Here is a 23456-nt window from a genome sequence, read left to right as displayed (position 1 = left end):
TTTTTCTTCCGCATTTAACTCTTACGTCACACCGTTCCTCACTTTTCCCCGTTTAATTCTTAAAGGATATTATGTACAGATGACATCATTGTTGTCATTAACTTGTGTTTCTCTCTCTCAGCAGGTAAATGTTTTTATGACCTCAACAACTGGGACATTCAGAGTGCTTTACATGGAACATGGCAGCATTAAACCTAATTTACACTTAAAAGTAAAGGTAAATTACTCATTAAAGTCCTTCAGTTGAATTAAATCTGTTCATTTAATATAGAGTTGAACAGGAAAGTCTTCAGGTTTGATTTAAAAGAAGAAGAGTTGACTCAGACCCGCAGTTATTCAGGACTTTGTTCCAGATATGATCAATAAATAAAAGAAAACCTGAGAGCAGCTTCTCCATGTTTGGTTCTAACTCTGAGGACAGAAAGCAAACCTGTTCCTGAAGGTTCAGAAACCAGCAGAAGAGCTGAGATTAAACCAGTTAAAGCTTCAGAAACCAGTTAAAGCTTCAGAAACCAACAGGAAGCAGAGCAGAGGTCTCAGGATGGAGGATATGATCCACTTTTCTGCTCTCAGTGAGGACTGAATCTGCCAAAATGTATTTAGGCAGGTGGAAGGTGTCAAAGTCACGTCCATGTGAATGCCAGGATGCATTTTTTCCAGAAGAATGTTGCATCACAACAAGATAAGCAGTGTTACTTATTGTCTGTGGATTTAATGTCATGGCTGATTATTGTATGTTGTGTAATAAACAAAAAAATATAACATATTAGAATTTTTATGCTCTATTTCTCTGTTTCACAATAAAATCAGTTCATTTTCATCAGCTGAAGACACTCAAACCTCTGCACCAGTGTTAAAAGAATTGAATCACACGCCTCGGAAACACCTTTAATGATTTTAATGCTTAAAAGCAGCCATGGATTATGTAACCGCACAGCTGTGACACTTTTATTTTTCATCCTGAACAGGTTTATGAGCAAAACTGCAGGCAAATTTAACCTGCAAACCATAAAATGGCCCACATTTATGTTCAATTCTTTGGTCACATTATTTCACAAAAAGCTCAGCATAACTGCATTTTTCCGCCGAATTAACCAGTGAAAAGTTTCTCTTCGCTTTGTATGTTTGAAAGAGAGAAAACCACCTTCAGATCGTTGAATGATGGGAGGAAATGTTAAAAACGTGAAGTTTGTTAAGCTCGTTCCCTGTCCCAGTTCCCACCGTGTATTTCCTGCTTTACAGACTCACAAGAAGTCAGAACAACATTGTGTTTTCCTCAGGAAATGCGCTTTCGTGAACCGTAATACCCAGTTACGTTAGAATCTGCGCACTTTGCGTAAAAGAACGTACGTCAGAACGTTTCCTGAATGTTGCTGCAGTTCGAAATGGCGGAGCTCAAAGAGGCGGCCGCTGCCCAGCTTCACCAGGAGGCCGTCGATAACAAACGTGAGTTAAACGCTCCATTTACTCGTGTGCGCGCTAATTTTGTGGCTGTAAAATGCGCCTTGAATTATACGTCAGGTATCATTCACGATCCGCCGTAAACTGACGGAGAATTTCAGTTTGTAACTGCGAAATTGGACGAGGGCCTCACCACGGAGCTCCGTCATAGGACCTAAACAGTGAAGAACAGCGGCGACGCAGGCGCTGGAGCAGAGATTAGCTGAGCGGTGGTGGTTAGCAGCCGCAGACACGGACACAGCCCCTTTAGAGAGGATTTAAGAGACGTTTCGGGTTGTTTGTACCGCAGTTTGGTGTGAAACGGTCTCAGCACGGAGCTGCACTGCAGAACCGCGCAGTTTGGACTCTTCAAACTGTCCGTGTCCGCGGGTTTCACGCTCGAAGAGCCGCTGGCTTCAAAATGCGCAGTTTTTATATTTTAAACCCACAGAAAGGATGAGTCTGAGCTGATGGCTGGATTCTGAATTTTCTGAAGCTTCAGAAACCGAACCGGCTCTGTAACACGTGGTTTTTCCACCAGCTGCTTGGTTAGTTGAACATTTTCCTCAAAGCTTCTGCACATTTAGTGTTGATTATCAGAAAAAAACTCCAGTTTGTCGCCACAGTTGTCGGCTTCTAACTTTGAGTCAGTTTCCATCCATCCAATCTGAGGTCGGGTCAGAAACCCATCCCTCCTGGAGCAGGTCAGATGGGACATATAATCCCTCCAGTGGGTTCTGGTTCTGACCCGGGGCCTCCTTCCAGGAGGCATCCGAACCAGAGGAACCACCTCAGCTGACTCCTTTCTATGTGGAGGAGCAGCAACTCTACTCCGAGCTTCCTCCGGATGGTGGAGCTCCTCCCTCCGGACGGTGAAGCTCCTCCCTCTGGACGGTGAAGCTCCTCCCTCTGGATGGTGAAGCTCCTCCCTCCGGATGGTGGAGCTCTTCCCTCTGGACGGTGAAGCCCCTCCTTCCGGATGGTGAAGCTCCTCCCTCCGGATGGGGGAAGCCCCTCCCTCCGGACGGTGAAGCCCCTCCCTCCGGATGGTGGAGCTCTTCCCTCTGGACGGTGAAGCCCCTCCCTCCGGATGGTGAAGCTCCTCCCTCTGGATGGTGAAGCTCCTCCCTCTGGACGGTGAAGCCCCTCCTTCCGGATGGTGAAGCTCCTCCCTCCGGATGGGGGAAGCTCCTCCCTCCGGATGGTGGAGCTCTTCCCTCTGGACGGTGAAGCCCCTCCTTCCGGATGGTGAAGCTCCTCCCTCCGGATGGGGGAAGCTCCTCCCTCCGGACGGTGAAGCCCCTCCCTCCGGATGGTGAAGCTCCTCCCTCCGGATGGGGGAAGCCCCTCCCTCCGGATGGGGGAAGCCCCTCCCTCCGGACGGTGAAGCCCCTCCCTCCGGATGGTGAAGCTCCTCCCTCTGGATGGTGAAGCTCCTCCCTCTGGATGGTGGAGCTCCTCCCTCCGGACGGTGAAGCTCCTCCCTCCGGACGGTGAAGCCCCTCCCTCCGGATGGTGGAGCTCCTCCCTCTGGACGGTGGAGCTCCTCCCTCCGGACGGTGAAGCCCCTCCTTCCGGATGGTGAAGCTCCTCCCTCCGGATGGGGGAAGCTCCTCCCTCCGGACGGTGGAGCTCCTCCCTCCGGACGGTGAAGCCCCTCCCTCCGGATGGTGGAGCTCCTCCCTCTGGACGGTGAAGCTCCTCCCTCCGGACGGTGAAGCTCCTCCCTCCGGATGGGGGAAGCCCCTCCCTCCGGATGGTGAAGCTCCTCCCTCTGGATGGTGAAGCTCCTCCCCCCGGTCCAGAGATGCTGAAACTGCTCCAGCTGAGGCAGAGACTCAGCCCGACCCGGAGGGTCAGAACCAGGGCCTCAGATCTGGAGGAGCTGCTTCACACTCAGCTGTGAACTGAAGGTCCTGAAGAACCCAACAGAACCACATCATCTGCAGAAAGCAGAGATGGAACCCGGAGGTTCAGAACCAGACGCCCCCCCGACTACACCTCCAGATCCATGAAAACCACAAACAGGACCGGAGACGAGGGGCAGTCCTGGTGGAGTCCAACTGTGAACCAGAACCACTCTGGACCCAGAATGAGGACACAGCTCTGACTTTGGTTCTACAGGAACCGGTTAACCCGCAGAACTCTGCACTCCAGGGGACTCGGTTATAAACTTTCTCCAAGTCCACAAACGCATGCCTGCAAAGTGTGAAAGTACCGTTAACTTTAACCAGAACCCGGCTCTGGTAGCTCAGCTCTCTGGTTCCCACATGTGAGCAAATAATGAGGAGAAAACTAAGTAAATTATCTTTTAATGACCACGAAATAAATAGCAGTAACCTCTGGAGTTCACAGCCAGTACCTGAGCATTATAGTTCCAGCAGAATCCTGTAGAACCCAGCAGAACCCTGTAGAACCCAGCAGAACCCTGTAGAACCCAGCAGAACCCAGCAGAACCCAGTAGAACCCTGTAGAACCCAGCAGAACCCTGTAGAACCCAGTAGAACCCAGCAGAACCCAGTAGAACCCTGTAGAACCCAGTAGAACCCTGTAGAACCCAGTAGAACCCTGTAGAACCCTGTAGAACCCAGTAGAACCCAGCAGAACCCAGCAGAACCCTGTAGAACCCTGTAGAACCCTGTAGAACCCAGTAAAACCATGTAGAACCCAGTAGAACCCAGTAGAACCCTGTAGAACCCTGTAGAACCCAGTAGAACCCTGTAGAACCCTGTAGAACCCAGCAGAACCCTGTAGAACCCAGCAGAACCCAGTAGAACCCTGTAGAACCCAGTAGAACCCTGCAGAACCCAGCAGAACCCTGTAGAACCCTGTAGAACCCTGTAGAACCCAGTAAAACCATGTAGAACCCTGTAGAACCCAGTAGAACCCTGTAGAACCCTGTAGAACCCAGCAGAACCCAGTAGAACCCTGTAGAACCCAGTAGAACCATGTAGAACCCAGTAGAACCCAGTAGAACCCTGTAAAACCCTGTAGAACCCTGTAGAACCCTGTAGAACCCAGCAGAACCCTGTAGAACCCAGTAGAACCCAGTAGAACCCAGTAGAACCCTGTAGAACCCAGTAGAACCCAGTAGAACCCTGTAGAACCCTGTAGAACCCAGTAGAACCCTGTAGAACCCAGTAGAACCATGTAGAACCCAGTAGAACCCAGCAGAACCCAGTATAACCCTGTAGAACCCTGTAGAACCCAGCAGAACCCTGTAGAACCCTGCAGAACCCTGTAAAACCCTGTAGAACCCAGCAGAACCCTGTAGAACCCAGTAGAACCCAGCAGAACCCTGCAGAACCCTGTAAAACCCTGTAGAACCCAGCAGAACCCAGCAGAACCCAGCAGAACCCAGCAGAACCCAGTAGAACCCTGTTTTTCACTGAATACCAGCTCATCTGTGGTCAGCTCACAGGTCTTTCTGGGAAGGTTTCATGTCTTTGGAACAGCTGGATCACAGATTCTCGCTCTTTCGTCTGAAGGTGATGGCGATGAGGAAGATGCGCCTGCGGCCGGCGTCCCGGTTTCAGATCAGAGTGAAGCTGCTGCAGACGGCGACACCAAACCTTCAACCACGACCAGCGGTAACCCAGCTGAGGCGCTGTTTCCCGCCCGGTGGGATGAGATCTGCATTAATGTGCTGAACTTCTTCTTTTCTCCACCCAGACAGACACATCTCCATCCAGACCAAACTGGAGGGCCTCGAGGTTCTGGTGGACCTCAACGGTGGTGAGTTCAGCTCTTCCTTCTTCTTCTTCTTCTGTTTTTTTTTTTACATTAAAGTCGAGACATTCTGATTTAATTTAGTCACATGACCAAACATAAAAGCCTTTTCTGCTCTTTAACGGTAAATTAGATGCTGTTTATTTGGGTTTTATCCGATAAAATGTTTCTGGAAATGGATAAAATAATAACTCTATGATGAACTGAGCTCCTTTTATTTAAAAAGAGCTGCAGCTTGTGTCAGCTCACAGGTCTTCTGTGGGACGTTTAAAGGATGCTGACGTTATTTTCCACAGATCTGAGGGATGATATCCTGGTTTCCCCTTTAAAACTGGGTCCTGCTTTGAATATTCTGAATAAAAACGTGACTGATTGATCTGAAACTATCTGTTCATGCGTTTGTTTCAGAGTCTGTTCCACAGGGTTGGGTATTGGGTGCTGCCTCGCAGCAACGGGGTTCTTCTTCTTCTTCTTCCTGCGTGGAGTTTGCATGTTCTCTCCGGGTACTTTGGCCCCCCCCACCATCCCAAAACACGCATGTTAGGTTGATTAGTGTCTCTAAATGGACGCTGGGCGTGAATGTGCACGATTTCTTGTCTCGTTGGTCTCTGTGTGGCCCTGTGATGGATGTCCAGGGTGCACCTCGCCTCTAATCCAGTGGCAGCTGGGAGAGGCTCCGCCCCCCTGCGACCCTACATTGAATTAAGTGGGTATAGAAAATATTCCAACTTTTAAACCTAAACCTAAACCAATATTTAAACCATATTTCTGGCATGAAATACGTTCATCTGCTCACAGAGAACAGTTTGGTGAAAGTCGGCGTCCTTCGGAAGATATTTAGATAACTGGAGATCCATATAACGGAGTGAACGGGGCTTAGAGGATGCAGCCTCTAAATAAGGCATTATCTGTCTTTATTTCACCAATACTTTAAGAAGAATGAATGAATGAACGTGTGCTATAGCTCTGTTAGCTCATAGCTGCTGTTATGTGGCTACTTGCAGCTATAGGAGAGCTAACGGAGGGATTTCTACACAGGCACTCTACTGGGACCCCTTCATCCACACGCCCCCCTGCAGCACAGTTTATTCACTCCGTGCTCTGTGACAGTCGGCTAACTTCACACAGAGTTTGCTGCTGATAGTTTTGTGCAACATGGCAGGATATTTATCAGGTTTTGACGACTTTGAGTAAGATGGACGTTCTTACCGGAGTGAATAAACTGTGCTGCAGGGGGGCGTGTGGATGAAGTGGTCCCAGTAGAGTGCCTGTGTAGAAATCCCTCCGTTAGCTCTCCTATAGCTACACAGAGCTTGCTGCTGGTAGTTTTGTGCAACATGGCAGGACAAGATATTTAGATAACTGGAGCTCCATATAACGGAGTGAACGGGGCTTAGAGGATGCAGCCTCTAAATAAGGCATTATCTGTCTTTATTTCACCAATACTTTAAGAAGAATGAATGAATGAACGTGTGCTATAGCTCTGTTAGCTCATAGCTGCTGTTATGTGGCTACTTGCAGCTATAGGAGAGCTAACGGAGGGATTTCTACACAGGCACTCTACTGGGACCACTTCAAGTTCCCCTTTAAGTGAGATAAAGATTGCAAAGTCAGTCGGAGCCACCGAGATGCGATTCATAAAGAAGAATTATCCTTTATGTGAGTCCATGACGGACATTTTTAAGAACTTATTTGGCTCTTTCAGACTCAGATTTATTGCAAGAAAAGTTCAAGCAGAATGGATGAATTGCCTCTCGCCCCCCCGCGAGCCCACATTGGATTGAGCAGGGATAGAAAATGGATGCATGGAACTGATTGTGGTGTTTTCTCCTTCCAGCGGGGCGGAAGTCGTGTCCTCTGTGTCCGGAGGAGAAATTTAAAGCCTGCTACAGCCACAAACTGCGTCGCCACCTGCAGAACCTCCACTGGAAGGTCTACGTGGAGTTTGAAGGTAGGAAACCTTAAACACGACTTTCCTGTTGCCTGCTGCCAGTCTGTCCAGATGTGGCAGCATCAGCTCATCCTGAATGAGTCCGAGACCGGGACTGAGCGGCACCAGCGGTTCTGTTTGAACCCTGAAAGTCAGCAAAGGCTCATGTTACCGGAACAGAGACTATAAAGCTAAATAAAGCTTAAGAGTAAATGACAGTTCTGTGCTTTTTCCTGCCTGCTGTTTCTGGACTTTAAGCGTATTTTTCTGACAGAATTTAAAGTGATTGAATGTTTTTGATCATGTAAACATCCATAAAGTGCTTTTATTCAGGAAAACTCTGAAACCTTTGCAGGTTCCTTCCACAGCTCTGCAGGGTCTGAGGAAGTAGATGATTTCTGTTTCTGTTTCTGTATTTATCAGATACTTTTATCCAAAGCGACTTACAGATGAAGATATAACAAGATGTATAACATCTGTAAGAGTCCTCCTTAAGACGAGGGTTTCCAGGGATAATTTTAGCTTTTTTGTTGTTTCCCACCATCCCAAAAGAAGCCAACTGGTCAGTGGCTGCAGGTTTTCCATGAGCCAAAACTCTGAAATGATAGAAAAGGCTTGACTCAAATGGTGAGGTCGATTTTACCGCCCCGAATCACAGCTTTCCTTGTTGTCTTCCACACTTTTACTGCCTTTTGTAGAATTAAGTTACTCTTTACTCTCATTGCCTGGGCATCCCTAAACCGGTCCTTCAAATAACTCTCAATTAACCACAGATACATGCAGTCTGATGACGATTTAAGAAGCCCCACGTTTCTGTTTCTGTATTTATCAGACGCTTTTATCCAAAGCGACTTACAAATGAAGATATAACAGCTTTATATAAAGCTAACAATAAGCTCCATAGAAGGAACCCAGGAGTCCGACTCTGTCAGAGGGGACAGAGTAGAGATAGGGTGCAGGCATAGAAGGAAGAGCAGAAAGACTTTATTATTCACGTTTTAGCAGTTATTTGGTTAATTTCAGTGCAGATGTTGTCATAAAGGCGCATCTTCAACCACATCATTGTGAAATGTTGGTTGACAAATCCATTTTTAGACAAAATGTGACCTTTTCTTGTAGAATTTTGGCTCATTTTCGGGTCCTACTTGCACCAAGGATTTTCTTTTGGGTGCCAGGATTCTCAATATTGACCTTAAAGTCAGAGTAAAACTGAAATAACTGCAGAAAAATGTGTTATGAACTATTCGGTCAAGCATAGAGTTTATATTTCTGTATTTATCAGACGCTTTTATCCAAAGCCACTTACAAATGAAGATATAACAGCTTTATAAGAAGCTAACAATAAGCTCCATAGAAGGAACCCAGGAGTCCGACTCTGTCAGAGGGGACAGAGTAGAGATAGGGTGCAGGCAGAGAAGGAAGAGCAGAAAGATAAAGTGCAGAGATAGAGGGGGGAGGGAAGTACAAGGTAAGTGCTGGGATAGGAGATGCTCTCTGAAGAGCTGGGTTTTCAGGAGCTTCTTGAAGATAGACAGGGACGCCCCTGTTCTGGTAGCGCTCGGTAGGTCATTCCACCATCGTGGGACGACACATGAACAGAGTTTGGATTGTCTTAGGCGTGGTGTAGGAGCTGCTAGACGACAATCCTGGGACCAACGGAGGGACCCAGTTGGGACAGAAGCCTTTGCAAGAGCATTCAAGTAGATGGAGCCGTTCCATTAAGCTCTTTGTAGCTAACATCAGGGACTTGGATCTGATGCTAAGGGCAGCCAGAGGAGCTCAATGAACAGAGGGGGGGCGTGTTCTTTTAGGCTGATCCAAGACCAGACGCACCGCCGCGTTCTGGACCATCTGCAGAGGTTTCACAGCACAGGCTGGGAGCTGGAAAGCTCACATGTTTAACTGGCGTTCCAGGAGGGTTGTGAATCAGGTCCTGGAACAGCACCGAGCCTGGTTGCTTGGTGATGCTGCAGGGTCGTAGGAAAAGGCTTATCTGCATGTTTTTGCAAAGTGGATTCTATTCCTGAGCAGTTGAAGGCACCGCTGCAGCGTGCAGACGGTCCTTCTGCTGACCGGGAGGCTGCCGGTGCAGGTCTGGGGTCATGAGCTCTGGGAAGTTACTGGCATACAAGTGGAAGCTCAGGGTGAGGAGCTCAGCTGACCCTGAGCTCAGATTAGCAGCTGGAGTGTGTTCAGGTGGGGCCAGCTGGGAGCTTACTGCTGCCTCTGGGACCTGATTCCAGATGAGCAGCAGCTGCTGACTTTGATCCTTCTCTTCTGACAGGCCAGAGGATGTGCATCTGCCACCTGCCCTGCAGAAGCCTGAAGCCGAGCCTCAGCGGAGACCAGGTGGGACATTAAGGGGGTTTCTGCAGATCCAGCATCACCACAGGATTAACACTGAGGCTATTTCTGAAGTTTCACTGTAAAGAACCCTGATGAAATGTCTGAAAAGCTTTGGCGTGACTCCTTGCAGGCGCCGGGGCGACACATGGCCCACTACCACTGCGTGGTGTGTTCTGTTACCATCGCTCGAAAGACCGACATGGTCAGCCACCTTAAACGCCACGTCAACAAAGGAGAGACTGAGGCCAGCTACTCGGGGAGCTTGGACGTCCAGCTCGAAGAGCCGGGTAAGAAACCTCCGTCAGGTGCAGCCAGTCCTCTGAAATAGGGTTCACTTCCATGGGATTATAGCAGGTCCAAATGGGAAGGAAGCAGGTCCAGCCTGAATGGGATCAATCAGCTGAGCAGCATCACGATCAGCTGATTGATCCCAGTCCCTAACGGCACGGGCTGTAGATTTAAACCTGTTTAAGAGCTCATCTCCGTGTGCCAACGTGTCAGCAGCGCCGTCGGGTCAGGCCTACGAGATCATGAAAGAACTGGGAACAAACGTCCAGCTCCTCCCGAACCACACCACCCCCCAGAAGAGCGACACCTACTTCAACCGAAAGATGAAGACCAACAGGTGCACCTGAAGGCTTAGAGTGAGTCCGGCCCGACCCGTGCGTCTGAACCCGGGTCTGAACCTGACTTTGTCTTTCAGGCAGCTGGTGTTCTGTTCGCTGGCTGTTCTGGCTGAGGAGAGGAACCCCATCGAGTGTCTGGATGCTTTTGGAGCCACAGGTGAGCTCTAAGCGCTGTAAAGCAGCAGCTTTAGGAGGGACTGACTCACACCGGCTGTAGTTTGCAGCCGGGAGGATCAGTCAGGAGGAGTTTCATAAGAAACTGAAGATCATTTGATTTCAGACTTTTAAAAATCTACCTGCACAAAGAGCTTTTAAACTAATCAATATGCTTTCTGTGACTTAGTTAAATGAATTCTGCCTGAGTTTTGACAGCTGAACCTGAGACTGAACCATGTTCAGACAGATTTTCTTTGCAGCGCTGCATGTTTCAGGCGTTAAACTGAAGCCTCTGCAGGCGGGTTTATTTTATAGAACAATTCAACAACAAGGTGCTTTACAGAGACATTAAAACAAGAAATAAAAAGCAGGATTTAAAATTTAAGCAAAAGAAAGAAATAAGAACAATAGATAAAATCAGGAGTTAAAATATGAAACTCAAGCTTATTCAAATGCAGCTGAAAATAGATGTTTCTTCAACCTGGACTTAAATACTGAGAGTTTCAGCTGATCTGAGGCTTTCTGGGAGTTTGTTCCAGACATGTGGAGCATAGAAGCTGAATGCAGCTTCTCCAGGTCTGGTTCTGACTCTGGGAACTGATAAAGAACCGGATCCAGATGACCTGAGGGGTCTGGGAGGTTCATAGTGGGTCAGGAGGTCACTGATGCATTTTGGACCATTCAGAGCTTTATGGACCGGCAGCAGAACCTTAAAGTCTATCCTCTGATGGACCGGCATCAGAACTTTAAAGTCTATCCTCTGATGGACCGGCATCAGAACTTTAAAGTCTATCCTCTGATGGACCGGCAGCAGAACTTTAAAGTCTATCCTCTGATGGACCAGCAGCAGAACTTTAAAGTCTATCCTCTGATGGACCAGCAGCAGAACTTTAAAGTCTATCCTCTGATGGACCGGCATCAGAACTTTAAAGTCTATCCTCTGATGGACCGGCATCAGAACTTTAAAGTCTATCCTCTGATGGACCAGCAGCAGAACTTTAAAGTCTATCCTCTGATGGACCGGCATCAGAACCTTAAAGTCTATCCTCTGATGGACCGGCATCAGAACTTTAAAGTCTATCCTCTGATGGACCGGCATCAGAACTTTAAAGTCTATCCTCTGATGGACCGGCATCAGAACTTTAAAGTCTATCCTCTGATGGACCGGCATCAGAACTTTAAAGTCTATCCTCTGATGGACCGGCATCAGAGCTTTAAAGTCTATCCTCTGATGGACCAGGATCAGAACTTTAAAGTCTATCCTCTGATGGACCGGCATCAGAACTTTAAAGTCTATCCTCTGATGGACCAGCAGCAGAACTTTAAAGTCTATCCTCTGATGGACCGGCAGCAGAACCTTAAAGTCTATCCTCTGATGGACCGGCAGCAGAACTTTAAAGTCTATCCTCTGATGGACCGGCAGCCGGTGGAAAGACCTCACAGCTGGACTGAGCTGCTCCACTTCTTTGGTCTCAGTAGGACTCCAGCAGCTGAGTTCTGGATGAGCTGCAGGTGTCTGACTGACTTTTTAAAGATGCTTTTACAATAATCAAACCTACTAAAGATGAATGCATGGACCGGTTCTTCCAGGTCCTGCTGAGACATCAGATCTTTTAGCCTTGATATATTCTTAAGGTGATAGTCGGCTGACTTTGTTATTGGCTGAATGTGTTTGTTCAAACCTCCACCTGCTGGATGTGTTTGTCCAAACCTCCACCCGCTGAATGTGTTTGTCCAAACCTCCACCTGCTGTCTGTGTTTGTCCAAACCTCCACCTGCTGTCTGTGTTTGTCCAAACCTCCACCTGCTGTCTGTGTTTGTCCAAACCTCCACCTGCTGTCTGTGTTTGTCCAAACCTCCACCTGCTGTCTGTGTTTGTCCAAACCTCCACCCGCTGTCTGCGTTTGTCCAAACCTCCACCCGCTGTCTGCGTTTGTCCAAACCTCCACCTGCTGTCTGTGTTTGTCCAAACCTCCACCTGCTGGATGTGTTTGTCCAAACCTCCACCTGCTGGATGTGTTTGTCCAAACCTCCACCTGCTGGATGTGTTTGTCCAAACCTCCACCTGCTGTCTGTGTTTGTCCAAACCTCCACCCGCTGTCTGTGTTTGTCCAAACCTCCACCCGCTGTCTGCGTTTGTCCAAACCTCCACCCGCTGTCTGTGTTTGTCCAAACCTCCACCTGCTGTCTGTGTTTGTCCAAACCTCCACCTGCTGTCTGTGTTTGTCCAAACCTCCACCTGCTGTCTGTGTTTGTCCAAACCTCCACCTGCTGTCTGTGTTTGTCCAAACCTCCACCCGCTGGATGTGTTTGTCCAAACCTCCACCTGCTGTCTGTGTTTGTCCAAACCTCCACCTGCTGTCTGTGTTTGTCCAAACCTCCACCTGCTGTCTGTGTTTGTCCAAACCTCCACCTGCTGTCTGTGTTTGTCCAAACCTCCACCTGCTGTCTGTGTTTGTCCAAACCTCCACCTGCTGTATGTGTTTGTCCAAACCTCCACCTGCTGTATGTGTTTGTCCAAACCTCCACCTGCTGTCTGTGTTTGTCCAAACCTCCACCCGCTGTCTGCGTTTGTCCAAACCTCCACCTGCTGTCTGCGTTTGTCCAAACCTCCACCTGCTGTCTGTGTTTGTCCAAACCTCCACCTGCTGTCTGTGTTTGTCCAAACCTCCACCTGCTGGATGTGTTTGTCCAAACCTCCACCTGCTGTCTGTGTTTGTCCAAACCTCCACCTGCTGTCTGTGTTTGTCCAAACCTCCACCTGCTGTCTGTGTTTGTCCAAACCTCCACCTGCTGGATGTGTTTGTCCAAACCTCCACCTGCTGAATGTGTTTGTCCAAACCTCCACCCGCTGTCTGTGTTTGTCCAAACCTCCACCCGCTGTCTGTGTTTGTCCAAACCTCCACCCGCTGTCTGTGTTTGTCCAAACCTCCACCTGCTGGATGTGTTTGTCCAAACCTCCACCTGCTGGATGTGTTTGTCCAAACCTCCACCTGCTGAATGTGTTTGTCCAAACCTCCACCCGCTGTCTGTGTTTGTCCAAACCTCCACCCGCTGTCTGTGTTTGTCCAAACCTCCACCCGCTGTCTGTGTTTGTCCAAACCTCCACCCGCTGTCTGTGTTTGTCCAAACCTCCACCCGCTGTCTGTGTTTGTCCAAACCTCCACCCGCTGTCTGTGTTTGTCCAAACCTCCACCTGCTGTCTGTGTTTGTTCAAACCTCCACCTGCTGTCTGTGTTTGTCCAAACCTCCACCTGCTGAATGTGTTTGTCCAAACCTCCACCTGCTGTCTGTTGTGCTACCTGCAGGCATCATGGGCCTCCAGTGGGCGAAACACCTCCGCAGCGCCGTCAAAGTCACCATCACGGATATCAGCGACACCTGCGTCAAAATGATCAAAGAGAACTGCGAGCTGAACCACATCCGAGTGGAAGGAGGCTCGCGGGGCCCCCGGGGGCCCGACAAGGCCAGCGGCGAGGCCGAGACACTGGCTGCCGTGGAGGTCGTCAAGATGGACGCCAACGTCATCATGCACCTGCGACCCTTTGACTACATGTGAGTATCCATGGAAAAGCTCAGAAATCAGAGCGAGCCGTGTGGCGGACTCATTCAGTGGTTCCGTCCCGCAGCCACCTGGATCCCTTCGGTACCGCCGTCAACTACCTGGACGCCGCCTTCAGAAACGTCCGTAACCTCGGCATCATCTCGGTGACGTCCACAGACACGGGCTCCCTCTACGCCAAGTCGCCCAACGTCACCCTGCGGCACTACGGCTGCCACATCGTGCGCACCGAGTACTACAAGGAGCTGGCCGCACGCATGGTGGTGGCCACGGTGGCGAGGTAGGTCTGCCAGCTTCAACGCCTCCATCGCAGTTCACTCACAGTTTAACCTGGACTTCCTGTCCCCTGCTGCAGAGCCGCGGCTCGCTGCAACAAAGGCATCGAGGTGCTGCTCGCGGTGGCGTTGGAGCACTTCGTGCTGGTGGTGGCGAGAGTCCTCAGAAGTCCAACGCAAGCCGACGAGTCGGCGAAGAAGCTGCGCAAACTGGTCCACTGTCAGTGGTGTGAGGAGAGAGTCTTCCTGAAACTGGGAAACATGGTGGACGGTGAGCGGCTGTCAGACCTGCACCGCACTCGGCTCCGAGCGTCACACACAGTATTTCAGCATCTGTAGACGATGTCATCACGATCAATAAGACGAGAAAAGGTGCAGATGAATGAGAAACAGGTTTAATTTCCAAAGAAAAACCCAGTTTTAGTTTCAGATTGGTTAAAGATGTTCGGCGTGGGCCTCAGAGGAGACATGAGTGGATTTATTAGCACTCAGAAGGCAGGATTTAGCCTGAAAACAGCAGAACTTTGGTCTTTTTTGGCATTTAGAAACAAATTAGACAAGTGTAACAGAATAGTACCAAATACAGGACCATAAATAACTGTGTCATCAGCATAAAGATGTGGTGATGAGTCAGGAATGGCCCTAAACCTGAACCTCAGGGCACATTCAGAGTGAAAGCCTCTGACATAAGATGATGGGTAAGAAGTCTCCTCCAAAGCTTCCACAGCAGCAGCTGCCACTGAAAGGCTCCATCACCTCAGCTCAGAGCATCTGGTTGGTCCAGATGAGTCCAGTTAGAGTCTGATTCAGATTGTTTGAGACGGACACGAGACTTTATCTCATCTGACTGTTTTTTATCTGAGAGACATTAGAACTGAGCTGATCAAATTTACAGATGACTGATTACATGAAGCCAAACCTCAGTTTAAAGGGGAACTCCGGTGTTTTTAAACCTTATTTCTGGCATGAAATACGTTCATCTGCTCACTGAGAACAGTTTGGTGAAAGTCGGCGTCCTTCAGAAGATATTTAGATAACTGGAGATCCATATAACGGAGTGAACGGGGCTTAGAGGATGCAGCCTCTAAATAAGGCATTATCTGTCTTTATTTCACCAATACTTTAAGAAGAATGAATGAATGAACGTGTGCTATAGCTCTGTTAGCTCATAGCTGCTGTTATGTGGCTACTTGCAGCTAAAGGAGAGCTAACGGAGGGATTTCTACACAGGCACTCTACTGGGACCACTTCATCCACACGCCCCCCTGCAGCACAGTTTATTCACTCCGTGCTCTGTGACAGTCGGCTAACTTCACACAGAGTTTGCTGCTGATAGTTCTGTGCAACCTGGCAGGATATTTATCAGATTTTGACGACTTTGAGTAAGATGGACGTTCTTACCGGAGGGAATGAGCTGTGCTGCAGGGGGGCGTGTGGATGAAGTGGTCCCAGTAGAGTGCCTGTGTAGAAATCCCTCCGTTAGCACTCCTATAGCTGCAAGTAGCCACATAACAGCAGCTATGAGCTAACAGAGCTATGAGCTAACAGAGCTATAGCACACGTTCATTCATTCATTCTTCTTAAATTTAGCTTTACAGGAAGCATTGGGAGCTGCCTCAGCTGCAGCTGATTAAATTGTGATATTGTATGAAGAGCAGTTTTAGCTGTGGAGAGTAAATCATGTTCTGATGCCTCTTCCTTTCAGACACGCTGCCCTGTAACTGTCACGGAAGTCTGCCTGGAAAGACTGCAGTTCAGCTGGGACATCTGTGGTAAACCTCTGCACACATCTGTCAGCTCACACTGAACAGCTGAAGGTTAACAAGGTGGCAGTAAAAGCTTCGGCCAACCTCAGAGTAACCTGACACATCACACTGAGTCATTCACTGAACAATAACTCAGACAAAACACTGCAGCAGTGTGTGAAAAACTAAGTGAACCCCTCCTGCTTCCACAGGAGTTAACAGGGTAAGAAGCAGCCAGGAGCTGCTGATCAATGCTCTGATTAACTGATCATCAGTCAGTGTGAGCAGCTCTATAAAAGCAGAAGTTCTGTCAGTTTAACATGATGCCAAGGAGGAAAGACACCAGCAATGATCTCAGAGAAGCAGCTGCTGCTGCCCATCAGTCTGGGAAGGGTTATAAGGCCATTTCCAGACTATCTGGAGTCCATCATTCTACAGAGAGAAAGATTATTCACAAGTGGAAAACATTCAGGACAGCTGTCAATCTTCCCAGGAGTGGACGTCCCAGCAAGTTCACCCCAAAGTGAAAAAGCCCAGAGCTACATCTCAGACTCTACAGGCCTCAGTTAGCATGTTAAAGGTTAAAGGTCACCCCAAGGTGAAAAAGCCCAGAGCTACATCTCAGACTCTACAGGCCTCAGTTAGCATGTTAAAGGTTAAAGGTCACCCCAAGGTGAAGAAGCCCAGAGCTACATCTCAGACTCTACAGGCCTCAGTTAGCATGCTAAAGGTCAAAGGTCACCCCAAGGTGAAAAAGCCCAGAGCTACATCTCAGACTCTACAGGCCTCAGTTAGCATGTTAAAGGTCACCCCAAGGTGAAAAAGCCCAGAGCTACATCTCAGACTCTACAGGCCTCAGTTAGCATGTTAAAGGTTAAAGGTCACCCCAAGGTGAAGAAGCCCAGAGCTACATCTCAGACTCTACAGGCCTCAGTTAGCATGCTAAAGGTCAAAGGTCACCCCAAGGTGAAAAAGCCCAGAGCTACATCTCAGACTCTACAGGCCTCAGTTAGCATGTTAAAGGTTAAAGGTCACCCCAAGGTGAAGAAGCCCAGAGCTACATCTCAGACTCTACAGGCCTCAGTTAGCATGTTAAAGGTTAAAGGTCACCCCAAGGTGAAAAAGCCCAGAGCTACATCTCAGACTCTACAGGCCTCAGTTAGCATGTTAAAGGTTAAAGGTCACCCCAAGGTGAAAAAGCCCAGCGCTACATCTCAGACTCTACAGGCCTCAGTTAGCATGTTAAAGGTTAAAGGTCACCCCAAGGTGAAGAAGCCCAGAGCTACATCTCAGACTCCACAGGCCTCAGTTAGCATGTTAAAGGTTAAAGGTCACCCCAAGGAGAAGAAGCCCTGAGCTACATCTCAGACTCTACAGGCCTCAGTTAGCATGTTAAAGGTTAAAGGTCATGACAGCACAGTTAGAAAAAGACTGAACAAGGATGGCTTGTTTGGAAGGGCTGCAGGAGAAAGCCTCTTCTCTCTAAAAAGAACATGGCAGCACAGCTTAGGTTTGCAAAGCTGCATCTGAACAAAGCTCAAGACTTCTGGAACAATGTCCTTTGGACAGACCAGAGCAAAGTGGAGATGTTTGGTCCTAATGCACAGCAGCACGTTTGGAGGAAACCAAACACAGCATATCAGCACAAACACCTCATACCAGCTGTCAAGCACGGTGGTGGAGGGCTGATGATCTGGGCTGGTTCTGCAGCCACAGGACCTGGGCACCTTGCAGTCATTGAGTCCACCATGAACTCCTCTGGATACCAAAGTATTCTAGAGTCAAATGTGAGGCCATCTGTCCCACAGCTAAAGCTGGGCTGAAACTGGCTCATCAACAGGACAAAGATCCCAAACACAGCAGCAGATCTACAGCAGAATGTGGGAAAAAGAAAAGAGTCAAGGTGTTGCAACGGTCCAGTCAGAGTCCAGACCTCAGCCTGACTGAAATGCTGTGGTGGGACCTTAAGAGAGCTGTGCAGAAACCACTGCTGCAGCGTTTCATCAACATCAGTTATGTCTGAAAATCTGTTCAACATCATGACCAGAAGCAGTGAAAGTTTGTCTTTTCCCAGATGATCTGATCTGGTCTTTGTTCTGAGTCTTTTGCTCTGCGTGTGCAGGTCCGGTCCTCTCTTCAACACGGGCTTCCTGAGGCGGATGCTGTCTGCAGCTGTGCAGCACAGCATGGACGACATCCAGCCGCTCGTCAAAACTCTGATCTGCGAGTCCGAGTGCACCACCCTCAAGTCCTTAGTCCACGGGTCGTCCGCTCTCACCAACCAGGGTAAGCGCCTCTCCGGTGACGCTGTCCGATGTTTGCAGAATGCACCACGAGTTCACTGACTCTGTTTCCTCTGCAGTGGAGTGCGGCGTCGTCATCAAGACCCTGCAGAGCGGCGAGGAGGCGGGTCCCGCCGATCAGTCAGGTGAGCGCAGCTGTTCTGTGTGAAGTGCAGATTTCAGACCGGTCTAAGAAGGCAGAGTGACTTCTAATGAGCAGCTGCAGTGGAACCAGAACACAAAGGAGGTTCTGATCCGGGTTTTCAGCTAGATTAAAAACCTGTAAGTCTGTGCATGTCCAGCAGAGGGCGGCGTTGCTCTGATTTACCTTCAGAGGAGAAAGTGAGAAGAAGAGGCAGCAAAACTCACAGATTTCCTTCTTTCAGTTCCCACCATGACTTTAGTTTTCTGTCTGCCTGCAGGAAAGAGGAAGAGCGGGGAGGAATCTGGGAGCGTTGTGAAGAAGCTGAAGCCCGATGCGTCTTTGGAGCATCCGCCTTTCTACTACAGCATCCACCGCCACAGCATCCGAGGCATGAACATGCCCAAGTGAGTGACCTCTGACCTTTAGGGAGCCATCCATCGAGGTTAAGCTGCTGTTTTTTAAAAGGAGAGACAACATTTTTCTGTTCTTAATGACGTAGAAGTTTCACTTTTCAGTTTGTCTTTTCTTACTTTGGAGTTCTTGAAAGATTCCCGGCTGTTTTGTGCACGTTTAGTCGTGCACACGAACTAAGTGACATACAAGTGGAAGCCTGAGATTCTGGTGATTCATTGTTCTGGAAGAATAGACGCAGCTCACCTATCAGCAGCTTTTAACCCTTAAAAAGATTCAATATATTCTCACAAATTATTGGAGCATCATCTCCAACAAGCTGTGCCTCATCCTGATTGGCTGGTTTCAGGCCACAACCCGCCTCCTCGCCCTGACTGACAGCTCTCTGAGCCTATAGGAGCCTCCTGTGGCGTCCACAGGCCACAGAAACCAACCGGAGGGTGTGTTGTCAGAGCTTTCTTGTCCCTCTGGTGCCTGGAGGCTCTGAGCAGCTGTGAAGGAGCAACATGGCTGCAGCCGGTGTGTTCAAACTGTGTCCTGAGAGGCTAGTTTTCCAGATTCTGAGGTTAAACTGTGAGAATCTAAACGTAGCTTTGTGGTCGGGTGACAGAGACGAGTCTGAGGAGGAAACAGCAGACAAAGAGCCACGTTTCTGCAGAAACAGCTGGAGAATATTCACTTTTTGGGCTCGTCCTTATGGAACAGCTGTCAGTTTGCTTTGCTGTAGAAATGAAAATGTCTCAACTTATTACCAGATCACAGGTGAGAAAACTTCAAATTTTGCCCTAAAACCAACACAAAGTTGTGTCAAACGATCACAGACACGACCGGGAAAATCAACCACGAGGCAGAGGAATGCACAAAATGACCGAACAGATCCAGAAAATGGTGATTAAACACATAAGAGATGGTTTAATGCTCCCTCAGAGTGATCTGGCGTCCCTCTGGAGGGGCCCGGGTCCGGTTTTAGTTCTGTTTAACAGTGAAATGATGTTTCCGCCACAGTTACTCGGCGTCTGAATGTGTCTTATGTGGATTATTTGCGTGCACAGGCTGAACAAGTTCCTCCAGTACCTGACGGAGGCCGGCTTCAGGGTGAGCCGGACTCACTTCGACCCGACCGGGGTCCGAACAGACGCCACGCTGCAGCAGTTTAAATCTGTCCTCACCAAGTACAGCGTCCCCACCTACAGCAACGCCGCCACCTCTCAGACGAGCGTGAGCTCTGAGAAAAGCGCCTGAGGGCGGCTCGGCTCCAGACTAAACTCTGACTGCACTGATGGAGGCTGTGTGGAGATGACCTCTGACCCCACAGCAGCACATTTGACCTAATGTCACTATTTATTTCCCTCGGAAATCAATACTCTGCACATTTGGCTTATTTCTCTGTTTTACCTTTTATTTTCTTACGAAGACACAATAAAATTTTTCTCCAGAGCACAAATGCTTTTTAACGTCTGATTTTTAGTGTTTAACAGGACAAACGGTGAAACTGCAGCGCTGCTTCAGTCCTGATGGGAAAGAGGAATTACACGTCTGAAGTGACGGTTAGCTTTCATTTTAAATTAGGAAGGATACAAACGTGCGCTACAAAGACAGAGGAACTCCAAAAATATGCAAAGCAACCTCATAGAGACAAAAGAACAAAATGCTCAAAAGACACAGAGAGAGACTCAAAACACAAGATGTGAAACAGCCTCAAAGAGTCCCATAAAACAGCTGGAACAAAGCAAAACAAGGGTGATAAGACAAAAAGAACGACAAGATCACGGCACCAAATGACCACAAAGAGACCAAAAGAACCACTGAAACAGACTAAAACAGAGAAATTATACCAGAAGTAACTGCAGCACAATGCAAAAGCACAATAAAATGACCAAAAGAGACACGAAAATGATGTGAAACGACTGGAAGAAGCAAAGCAGCCCCACCTAAAGATGTGCAAAACACAAAAATGACAAAACCAGACACAAGACTCACAAAACTGGGTCCAAAGTTCCCTTAAAGAGACACAGAAACACTGCAAATTAACCCAAAATATCTCCAAAAACACAATTTAACTCCAGCAGGACCCAAAAACAGCTCAAAGAAACACAATTTAACTCCAGCAGGACCCAAAAACAGCTCAAAGAAACACAATTTAACTCCAGCAGGACCCAAAAACAGCTCAAAGAAACACAATTTAACTCCAGCAGGACCCAAAAACAGCTCAAAGAAACACAATTTAACTCCAGCAGGACCCAAAAACAGCTCAAAGAAACACAATTTAACTCCAGCAGGACCCAAAAACAGCTCAAAGAAACACAATTTAACTCCAGCAGGACCCAAAAACAGCTCAAAGAAACACAATTTAACTCCAGCAGGACCCAAAAACAGCTCAAAGAAGCACAATTTAACTCCAGCAGGACCCAAAAACAGCTCAAAGAAACACAATTTAACTCCAGCGGGACCCAAAAACAGCTCAAAGAAACACAATTTAACTCCAGCAGGACCCAAAAACAGCTCAAAGAAACACAATTTAACTCCAGCAGGACCCAAAAACAGCTCAAAGAAACACAATTTAACTCCAGCAGGACCCAAAAACAGCTCAAAGAAACACAATTTAACTCCAGCAGGACCCAAAAACAGCTCAAAGAAACACAATTTAACTCCAGCAGGACCCAAAAACAGCTCAAAGAAACACAATTTAACTCCAGCAGGACCCAAAAACAGCTCAAAGAAACACAATTTAACTCCAGCAGGACCCAAAAACAGCTCAAAGAAACACAATTTAACTCCAGCAGGACCCAAAAACAGCTCAAAGAAACACAATTTAACTCCAGCAGGACCCAAAAACAGCTCAATGAAACACAATTTAACTCCAGCAGGACCCAAAAACAGCTCAATGAAACACAATTTAACTCCAGCAGGACCCAAAAACAGCTCAAAGAAGCACAATTTAACTCCAGCAGGACCCAAAAACAGCTCAAAGAAACACAATTTAACTCCAGCAGGACCCAAAAACAGCTCAAAGAAACACAATTTAACTCCAGCAGGACCCAAAAACAGCTCAAAGAAACACAATTTAACTCCAGCAGGACCCAAAAACAGCTCAAAGAAACACAATTTAACTCCAGCAGGACCCAAAAACAGCTCAAAGAAACACAATTTAACTCCAGCAGGACCCAAAAACAGCTCAAAGAAACACAATTTAACTCCAGCAGGACCCAGAAACAGCTCAAAGAAACACAATTTAACTCCAGCAGGACCCAGAAACAGCTCAAAGAAACACAATTTAACTCCAGCAGGACCCAAAAACAGCTCAATGAAACACAATTTAACTCCAGCAGGACCCAAAAACAGCTCAAAGAAACACAATTTAACTCCAGCAGGACCCAAAAACAGCTCAAAGAAACACAATTTAACTCCAGCAGGACCCAAAAACAGCTCAAAGAAACACAATTTAACTCCAGCAGGACCCAAAAACAGCTCAAAGAAACACAATTTAACTCCAGCAGGACCCAAAAACAGCTCAAAGAAACACAATTTAACTCCAGCAGGACCCAAAAACAGCTCAAAGAAACACAATTTAACTCCAGCAGGACCCAAAAACAGCTCAAAGAAACACAATTTAACTCCAGCGGGACCCAAAAACAGCTCAAAGAAACACAATTTAACTCCAGCGGGACCCAAAAACAGCTCAAAGAAACACAATTTAACTCCAGCAGGACCCAAAAACAGCTCAAAGAAACACAATTTAACTCCAGCAGGACCCAAAAACAGCTCAAAGAAACACAATTTAACTCCAGCAGGACCCAAAAACAGCTCAAAGAAACATAATTTAACTCCAGCAGGACCCAAAAACAGCTCAAAGAAACACAATTTAACTCCAGCAGGACCCAAAAACAGCTCAAAGAAACAACTGGAAATTAAATTAATTCGTTTTTTTTATTAATTAATTTATTAACATGACGTCAGCCACTGAGGTTTTTTACTTCTTTACACGTTTTCAGAGCATTTTGCTGCGAAACATCCTGAGAAAACATCCAAATCCAACATGACCTCAAAGAGTTGAACTGAAATGAGGAGGTTGGGGGCCCCTACAGCTCAGGGGCCCTTTGTTTCCTCACACATCTGTGCACAGATGCCATCAGGCTCATCGGAACTTCTGTGAAAAGAAAAGAAACTCGGCGGATTGTGCCTTTAAAGACACTCAGATGATCAGTGACACCTGAGCTGAATTATAACCGGAAGAGCCGGAGTGACGTAATCACAGCTGGATTTCAGCTCTGAGCATCATCGGGCGCCTTTGGGGATAAAAAGTGAGCTGGCAAATGTGGCTGAGCGTCACTGAACGAGCCTTCAGAGGAGGAGTGAGGGAGGGAGGAGCACACCTCCCTCCCTCCGCCCCCCCCCTCATCCTCCCTCCTCAGCTGCCGCACATCGATGTGACGCCGTCTGTACCTGAGGACCGAATCCTACCTGTGGATCCTCTCCTGTCAGCAGCACTATGGGGATCTCCGCGTCCAGTTTGCTGGACGAAGCCAAATCCAACTACATCAAAGGTAAGAAGCAACAGGAGATGAGTTAACGTCAAAGATTGGTGCGCGTTTGGTTTGGAGCGACGCGGCGCTGACGCACCGCGTTCAAACAGCCTGAAGGCAGCAAACTTCCATGTAAGCGCCGCTCCGCTGCCGCGCTGCTCCCTGCCCTCTGACGGCTGAGGTTTGGGGCAGATTCATGTGAGGAGCGCGCTCTGGGTGTCTCAGGTCAGAGTTGTCCGAGTCGGTGCGTCATGTTTGAGGTTTCTTTACATGAAAGCGTGAGTCA

At 48.1% G+C, this 23456-nt stretch overlaps 2 protein-coding genes across 3 annotated transcripts in view; both read left to right on the top strand.

Moving 5' to 3' along the window:
* The first annotated feature begins 1385 nt into the window (after positions 1-1385).
* Positions 1386-20080, top strand: trmt1l (tRNA methyltransferase 1-like). Of its 2 annotated transcripts, XM_072388837.1 has the most exons (16): positions 1386-1446; positions 4929-5030; positions 5113-5175; positions 7007-7120; positions 9384-9448; positions 9576-9732; positions 9950-10070; positions 10149-10228; positions 13536-13782; positions 13857-14069; positions 14145-14335; positions 15770-15836; positions 17932-18095; positions 18172-18237; positions 18514-18640; positions 19700-20080. In XM_072388837.1, the coding sequence occupies exons 1-16, from the start codon at positions 1386-1388 to the stop codon at positions 19887-19889; spliced, it is 2028 nt and encodes a 675-aa protein (XP_072244938.1). In that variant the 3' UTR covers positions 19890-20080. The 2 variants fall into 2 exon arrangements, with proteins under 2 accessions (XP_072244938.1, XP_072244939.1); XM_072388838.1 differs by lacking the exon at positions 4929-5030 and having other exon boundaries at positions 1395-1446; positions 9947-10070.
* A 2976-nt stretch (positions 20081-23056) lies between these two features.
* The window catches only part of niban1a (niban apoptosis regulator 1a), a 39014-nt gene continuing 38614 nt past the window's right edge, over positions 23057-23456 (top strand). The window contains exon 1 of the mRNA XM_072388821.1: positions 23057-23191. Within this exon, the coding sequence (XP_072244922.1) occupies positions 23137-23191 (55 nt within the window). The 5' untranslated portion in view covers positions 23057-23136. The remainder of the gene's footprint in view (positions 23192-23456) is intronic.

Source organism: Leuresthes tenuis, unplaced genomic scaffold, assembly GCF_036924035.1.
Source record: "Leuresthes tenuis unplaced genomic scaffold, fLeuTen1.0.hap1 SCAF_7, whole genome shotgun sequence".
In the NCBI taxonomy this organism is placed as follows: domain Eukaryota; kingdom Metazoa; phylum Chordata; class Actinopteri; order Atheriniformes; family Atherinopsidae; genus Leuresthes; species Leuresthes tenuis.
Note: the sequence above shows the minus strand (reverse complement) of the source record. Positions and strands in the feature narration are given on the sequence as shown.

Coding starts and splice junctions, on each gene's coding strand:
- trmt1l (XM_072388837.1), top strand. CDS start 1,386: ATGGCGGAGCTCAAAGAGGCGGCCGCTGCCCAGCTTCACCAGGAGGCC. Junction 10,071..10,148: donor CGAAAGATGAAGACCAACAG/GTGCACCTGAAG, acceptor TTTGTCTTTCAG/GCAGCTGGTGTTCTGTTCGC. Junction 15,837..17,931: donor GTTCAGCTGGGACATCTGTG/GTAAACCTCTGC, acceptor CTGCGTGTGCAG/GTCCGGTCCTCTCTTCAACA.